This window comes from Lactuca serriola, chromosome 2 (genome assembly GCF_051521515.1).
Source record: "Lactuca serriola cultivar US96UC23 chromosome 2, Lser_US96UC23_V15, whole genome shotgun sequence".
NCBI lineage: Eukaryota > Viridiplantae > Streptophyta > Magnoliopsida > Asterales > Asteraceae > Lactuca > Lactuca serriola.
Genome location: NC_136409.1, coordinates 187582162 through 187589941, shown reverse-complemented (window position 1 = coordinate 187589941; position 7780 = coordinate 187582162). Strand labels below are relative to the sequence as shown.

General features: G+C 31.6%; 1 protein-coding gene across 3 annotated transcripts; it reads left to right on the top strand.

Annotated features, from left to right (window-relative positions):
- The first annotated feature begins 3495 nt into the window (after positions 1-3495).
- Positions 3496-4321, top strand: LOC145090655 (BAG family molecular chaperone regulator 2-like). Of its 3 annotated transcripts, none has more exons than XM_079028787.1 (2): positions 3496-3813; positions 4012-4321. In XM_079028787.1, the coding sequence occupies exons 1-2, from the start codon at positions 3546-3548 to the stop codon at positions 4209-4211; spliced, it is 468 nt and encodes a 155-aa protein (XP_078884913.1). In that variant the 5' UTR covers positions 3496-3545; the 3' UTR covers positions 4212-4321. The 3 variants fall into 3 exon arrangements, with proteins under 3 accessions (XP_078884913.1, XP_078884912.1, XP_078884911.1); XM_079028786.1 differs by having other exon boundaries at positions 3982-4321; XM_079028785.1 differs by having other exon boundaries at positions 3979-4321.
- Positions 4322-7780: the final 3459 nt, after the last annotated feature.

Here is a 7780-nt window from a genome sequence, read left to right as displayed (position 1 = left end):
CTTGCAATTTGCTTTTTCGTCTTCTAAAATTCATGACTTTTGCATACGAACTCCGTTTTTGACATTCTTTATTTCCACGCGTAGGTAGAGACGTACTCTACAACTTTCGTTTAGACTCTGTTGGCTAGCTTTGACTCTATTTTTAAAGTTATATTTTTAACAGGCCGGGATATGAAAAGTCCGTTAAAAATTCATAACTTCTTCATCTGACATCCGTTTTCATCTGTCTTTTTACCATTGCGCTACTATTAACAATATATTCGATTCTTGTTTAGGTTGTGTCGGCTAGAAATCACTCGGTCTAATATTCAAACTCCGGGCTGCATACTGTTAAGCCGAAACTTAGAAAAATCGTAACTCCCTCATATGAAGTCATATTTTGGCATTTTTTTCATGCACGCTCTCGATTTAACATATGTTATGACTTTCGTTTAGATAAATAAGGTTAAAATTCCTCTATCGTAAATTCACTATTTACGTCACGCAATGTCGTGCCGGTTCTGTCGTGAAACTTCGACAAACCATAACTTCTTCATTATAACTCGGATATCGGCGTTCTTTATATCCCCAGAATCCTTGTCACGACCACTACAACTTTCTTCATAGATATATATTTTTATTTTTGGCGCTTATTTTCATTCTTGATTTATTATATCATAATAAACAAGCATAAAGCACATATAATTCACATAATATTCGAATAATTCCTTTTTATCACTTCAAAATGAGGTATATTTGTTGACCATAACTATTACATCAGCGCATCCATGCTTAGACTCGAAACACGGGCGTTACAGTTAGTGTGGTATGTGGTAAACAGGTTTATGAGTAATCCAAGGAACGCTCATTGGGAAGCTGTCAAGTAGATAATGTGATACTTGAAGGGAACGACAAATGTTTACTTAGTGTATGGAGCTAATACGATGGTAGACTTTGTTGGATATGTTGACTCTGATCATGAAGGTGATTTGTTGAATCGCATGTCACATACATGTTATATTTTCACTTTGTTCGAATGTGCCATCAGTTAGAAGTCAATGTTACAAGATACCGTTGCTTTATCTACAATTGAGTCCGAGGAAATGTCTATGACGAAAGGAATAAAGGAGGATATATATGGTTACATAGGCTTATTCAAAGTCTTGGTCTGAAGGTGGAGAAGTCGGTATTGTATTGTGATAGTCAGAGCGCGTTGAATCTTGCAAAGAATCCTATGTATCATGAGAAGACGAAGTAGATTGATGTCCGATTGAATTTTATTCGTGATATTTTGGAAACAAACATGGTTCTCAATTCTGAAGATTGATACCAAGGTAAATCCAGCAGGCATGTTAACAAAGTCTTTGCCTATAAAGAAGTTCAAGCTTTGCTTGTACTTGGTTGATGTTCGCAGGAGGTAAGCACCTTCGGGTATTGAAAGCAGGAAGGGAGAGGATATTTTTGTGTGAGGTGGAGTTTATAGGATGCTTAAGTCAAGGTGGAGATTGTTAAATGTGACTCGAGCATCTAGAGCATTCTCATAGAGCATTTGGAGCACTTAGATCTTAATGGAGCACTTAAGGTTCATGGAGCAAGTGACAAAGTAACGGATCATTTGAGATGGCTTTGGAGCGTCAAACAAAGGAACAGATCAAGTGACAAAGGAACAAATCTTCCAAAAGGAGGTTTGGAGCAACTTGGAGTGGTTTGGAGCAATTTAGAATGGCTTGGAGCAACATGTAGCAACTTGGAGCACTTGGAGCGACATGGAGTAACATGGAACATCATGTTGCGCCATGTAGAAGGAAGTTGTGCCATCCTTGGGGATTTTCGCCAAATGATAGCATGATGCGCCATCATATATGAAGTTGTGCCAAGGAGATGTTGAGCCATAAATATGATGTTGCTTCATCAAGAAGGGAAGTTGTGTAATGGAGGAGATGTTGCTCCATCATGGATTGTCTTGATACATGATGCGTCATCTTGATTCCCTTGTTGTGCCATGTTGATCCACATATGCTTTGATGATAATCATGATCAAGAAATACACCATGTTGTGCTACCATGATGGATGTTGGACCATTAGTGTTCGTGATACGCCACTTGTGCATCATGTTGCTCCAATATGGTCAAGGTGGTACATCATGTGTGTTGCTGATGCTCATAGGTTGTATGACATGGAAGAATGTTCTAGATAATGTTGTATGGCGGAATATGATTGGTTGTCACCATTCATGGGACTATGGGCCAATAAGCTTGATCTATTAGGGTTTAAGGTCTGATCCCTCAAGAATAAATAGGGATGCATGCTAGGTCATTTTGTATCTTCAATTTTAGAGTGTTAGACGAATCTCTGTGAAAATTGTACTTGTAACCTCTTTTTGAGAACTCTGAAATAAAGAATACTCTCATCCTGTCCGTGGATGTAGGTCACCTTGACCAAACCAAGTAAATATTGTGTCATGTGTGCTTTTGGTTTTGCTAGTTATCCGCTTTACTTCCTAACAATCACATTATTGTACTATTTCCTTAACCGCCTCAACTAGACCCATGTGTCAGTCCAAAAGAGAAATATTTTGCTATGCAACAAGAAGAATGTCTAAAAGGATTGCAATGCGCCTTCTTAGTTCTCCATGCATGTTTTGTAATTGTAATGTGGTCGTTTCATTTTTGGAAAAAATATATACTAAATTATGATAATAATGATATCTGTAATTTTACATAACGTGACAATCAATTATGAATGTAATTTTGATGCACCAATTGAAATTACAAGAGAAATGCTACCGATAAAGGTCGAAATGATGATTTATGAAGAAAGTTGGTTCAAATATCTTATTTGTTCGGTACGAATGCAGCAAAGATAGACCAACTCACTTTAATATACATAATGCTTTAATTAACCATTTATAGGAAAGCTATTGCAATACATAAACATGTAATATGTCTTATATTTCTATAAATAGAGTGATATTTGATTAAATGTGTTACAGATATAATTTTTAATTTAACAAAGTATTTATTTTAATAATATAACAAGTAAGTCGTAAAAACTAATTAATGAAGGTGTGTTTCTAACAATCTAAAATAAATTAATTGGAACAATCTTTTTGTAATAATAATGTAATAGATCCGGAACCATTTTTGATGTAGAAAATGATGTCAAGATTGAAAGATGGGTTTTATAATTTGTTGCAAGTTATTTTTATATTTGATGGATAATAACATATTTTTGTAAACATTTATAATAAATTAAATATTAACATACATGACAGTTTTGTTTACCTGAGCTTTAATTATATTTTGTATGAGAGCAATACTTTTATTATGTGTATGAGTAGAAAAATATCGGCTGTTATCGTATAAAAGTATAAAACTCGATTAACAACTTTTGGTATCCTATTGACTTGTAGTACATAAAAAAAGGTACATTTACCTTTCTGCCCTTATACATGGCTCCAACTATAAACCCCGTTCTCTAGGGTACTATATAAACAACTCCAACTCTATTGCTCCTTGTATCTATACCGGAAAGAAAAGACCTTTAACAGAAGAAGTTACCAAAGATGATGAAATTGAGATCAAAGAGATTCCAAACGAGCCTTTCCAAGCTACGTGGTGGTTGTGGTGGTGGAGGTGGTGGCGGCAGCGGTGACAACAAGGAGTGTGGTGCAACCATCGCCAGAGAAATCAAATGGGAATTGCGGCCTGGTGGTATGCTTGTTCAAAAGAGAGAAATCGCAGGCCAAAATGTTGAAAAAGGAGTTATTATGGTTAGAGTCGCAACTTGTTCACAATGGCATGATATATCTATCCAAGCAACTTCAACTTTTGGTAAGTTAGGCTCCAAAAATAGTATCATGATCTTAAAGGTGTTTCTTTTTTTACTTAATGTATAAACAACGATTTAATAAAGAGAGTTAGAAACAAGATCTTCCAATACCCTTTTAGTATAATGCTATATATATACTCAAATGATCTTATTTCTTTTTGCAATAGGAGAAATGAAAAGGCTGTTATCAATGGTGACAGGCATGGCACCAAAGGAGCAAAGGGTGTTGTTTAAAGGGAAGGAGCGAGAGGATGTTGAACACCTACACATGGTTGGGGTTAGAGACAAGGACAAGGTTGTAGTGTTGGAAGATCCAGCCATGAAAGAGAGGAAATTACTACATGGATCATTACCTACAACAAATGACATTGACGCTTCTAATCATGCAATTAGTGTATAAGTGATAACACTAATCCATCAAGAAAGAAAGAAAAAAAAACTAATTTCACTATGGATCTACTTTATTTTAGCAATCTTAAAAGGGTAGTGATCATCTTGATGTTATGTTGATCGATGTTGTTTTTATTTCGTTTGGTCAACCTAAACTTAGCCTAAAGTTTGTTGTGTTATAATTTTTTTGTTTTAATTAAATCTATCTAAAAATCTATAATGTTACGAAGAAATTGATCACAACAAAGACTTCAACATAAAAGGTTGTTATGGGCAAAATTTTAAGAAATCTCGAGGTTGCAAACCTTAAACATATCAAAGTCATATTCAAACGATTTTCATTAGCTTTTCTGTTAAGGAACCGCATGTACGATGCTTTAACAATCAACAACCAGTTGTTCCATAAATTTTCTATTGTTTTATATTATTTAACAAATATAAATATTATTTATAACAAAAGTCTATATTACAAAATACACGAAGTCGTAAAATAAAGTCAAGCGTGCACCCATAGGCCAAGAAATCTTGGAAATGAATTAAGGATTCTTGAAAATGAATACACTTTTGAGTAGTTCCAAGTTGAGTTTGTACTAATTACATAAAGACTCTTACGCATGCTTCATCTAAAGTTCAAAATGGCCCACAATTACAGCGAAAACACTTTAATGTTTAGAGGGGCAAATTATATACAAAAATAAGTATTTTTAAGTAAATTTTGTTTCAAGAAATAAATTTTTTAATTTATATATAATAGCTTATAGCTAAATAAATGACATGAATATCAATATATCAATTTTGATTTTAATTAACCAGGGTCTAATATTTGATTAAAAATTTATAACAAAAACCCTCAAAAGATTATGTTTCCTGGGATTAAGATTTCATTTTTCATAGTTTGACCATGTTGTAAATATAGGAAGTGTTCGAAGCATTTGACAGCTTTTAAGAAAAAGTTTGGAAAAATTTAAGGAAGGAGACCTTAACTTTTATAATTTTAAACAAAAAACTAATAATACAAAAACTACTAACTTAAGATTTTTATTTAATTTTGCACCTTTAAAATTAAGTATTTTTTCCAAACAACTTTATAAAAATAAAAGCTACAATTTTTTACCTACCAATTAGTTTTTGTCAAACATGGTCATAACAATATTACGTCTATTATAATATTCTTTATAAATTAAATTGAAAAATCTCCAATAAAGTCTTAATATTTTAGGTCAGTTTACGGTTTAATCATAAATTAAATTTTATTTACAAAAAAATGATAGAATACCGGCTAAAACTTCAAAATAACCCTCTGTGGCCGGTTTCGCAGATTTAGCCGGTATTCCGGTTTTTTTCGTTAATTCGTTAAAATATTGAGACTTTTTCGTTAATTCGGCTAAAACTTCGTAATAACCCTTTTTATCAATATATTAAAAATGATTTGTTTATTCAACCAGTGTATTTTTTTCATTTTTTTATACAACATTGTATATTCAGTTTTGAAGTGATGAAATTTAGAAAAAGGTATCTATACAATCCAAAAAACTAAAAAACTTCATAAACTTGTCTAAAAAGCTTTATCGAAGATAGAGTGCTCAATGATTGCAAGATGAAATGCATACAAAATTATTGTGTGTGTGTGTGTATATATATATATATATATATATATATATATATATATATATATATATTGATTTCAACAATGGTCTAAGTACTGGGATAACCACAAAACATACGTAATAATACTAATTAGGTATACTTAAATCTATAAGATAACCTTTATTGTTAATACTTATTTTCTTCTTCATTTTATTGGTTATTTAAAACCTTAATCCATATGCCCTCTTTCTTTCTCTGTTTCTTTCTATCTATTGCAGAATTGGGAAGTATGCGATAAGGGATACATACACACACCCCTCAGATAGATCTCTGTCTTTCTTTTTTATGTGCACACACACATAAAAGTTTATGATCTGGAAAGTGTGTGCGTGTGTGAAATGAGGGTATCAAAGTTCAAACAAATATGTGCTTTGTGGTCTATCCAAGGCAAGACTAGTTGTTACATTGCTTTTATCATTGACAAATTGAGGTACAAGTTTAACATGAGCATGTTGAAGTACATGATTCAACAGAAAATGAGTATTAACGAGAAAGAATATCCCATAGATTTAAGTATACACGATTTGTATTATTACATATGATTTGTGGTTATCCCAATACTTAGACTAATCGTGAAATCAAAAGAAAACATACACTAATTTTGTATGAATCTCATTTTGCAATCATGGAATACTCTATCTTCCTATAAAGCTTTTCAGACAACTTTATGAAGTTTGTTAGTTTTTTTGCATTGTATAGATACTTTTTTAAATTTCGTGACTTTAAAACTGAATATATAACCTTATATAAAAAGAAATAAACAAAATACACTCATTGAAAAACAAACCATTTTTAATATATTGATAAAAGGGTTATTCTGAAGTTTTAGCCGAATTAACGAAAAAATCCCAATATTTTGACGAATTAACGAAAAAGCCGGAATATTGGCTAAGTCTGCGAAATCGGCCACAGAGGGTTATTCCGAAGTTTTAGCTGGTATTCTGTCATTTTTTGTAAACAAAATTTAATTTGGGATTAAACCGTAAACTGACCTAAAATATTGGGACTTTAATGAAAATTTTCCGATTAAATTTTTCGATACAATATTATTTCTTTTTTCAATCTTTTATGTAAAGTAATTCATGTTTTGTAGGTATCTTATTTGTTTTTAACATTCAAAAATATAATAATTGATCAAATAAGTGTAACTATTTTTTCTTTATATCTATTTAATAATATGATAACAGTCAACACTGTATTGATGATTAATAATATGTGTATGAGAGATACTCATTTATGGAAAACAAAGAATGACTTCCTTTTAAAGCAATTTCTTGTGAAGAATGATGAGGTCCTTTCGTACAACCTCAATTGAGAAATAAAAGACCATATGTTTCCCACTTTCGAGCGTGGGGACTTTGTGAACGCTCTCTTATTTTGTTGAATGGTAGGTAAAACTGGTTTTCAATATGATTTGCTTTACAGGTTTTATTTTTATAGTACAATTAAGAAGAAATAATAGATCTATAAAATAATTATTAGAATGGATCTGTCCAATAGAAAGTGGATAACAGAAGTTAAACACATCGACAACCATTTTTTTTTTTTTTTTTTGTTCGGAGCAACATATTTTTTCGGCCATGCCTGATCGATAGCCTAACAAGATTAGTCAACATTCCGTCTGATCGGCCCGTTGTTAGCCCAAGTCCAGTTTAGGCCTAGTTGAAATCCAAGATGTAGCATGATAAATAAAAATTATTTCTACCAACTTCTACATTCTCTTGTATTTTAATACATATATGGTTAATTTTTAAAAATTAATTTTTATTTTTGATAATTTTTGATTTTTTTAATTAACTATTCTAATTTTTAGATTATAAAAATTAATTAATATGTCATTAATTTATTTTCATCATTTTTAAATTTTAATATGTTTCGTTATTTAAAATTGACATGTTCTTTTAAAGTTCATTGTCATGTAAAAATGGTTTA

Excerpts from the sequence above, each read along its gene's own strand:
- LOC145090655 (XM_079028785.1), top strand. The coding sequence starts at position 3,546 with ATGATGAAATTGAGATCAAAGAGATTCCAAACGAGCCTTTCCAAGCTA. Across the intron at positions 3,814-3,978 it reads CCAAGCAACTTCAACTTTTG|GAGAAATGAAAAGGCTGTTA; the intron begins GTAAGTTAGGCT and ends TTTTTGCAATAG.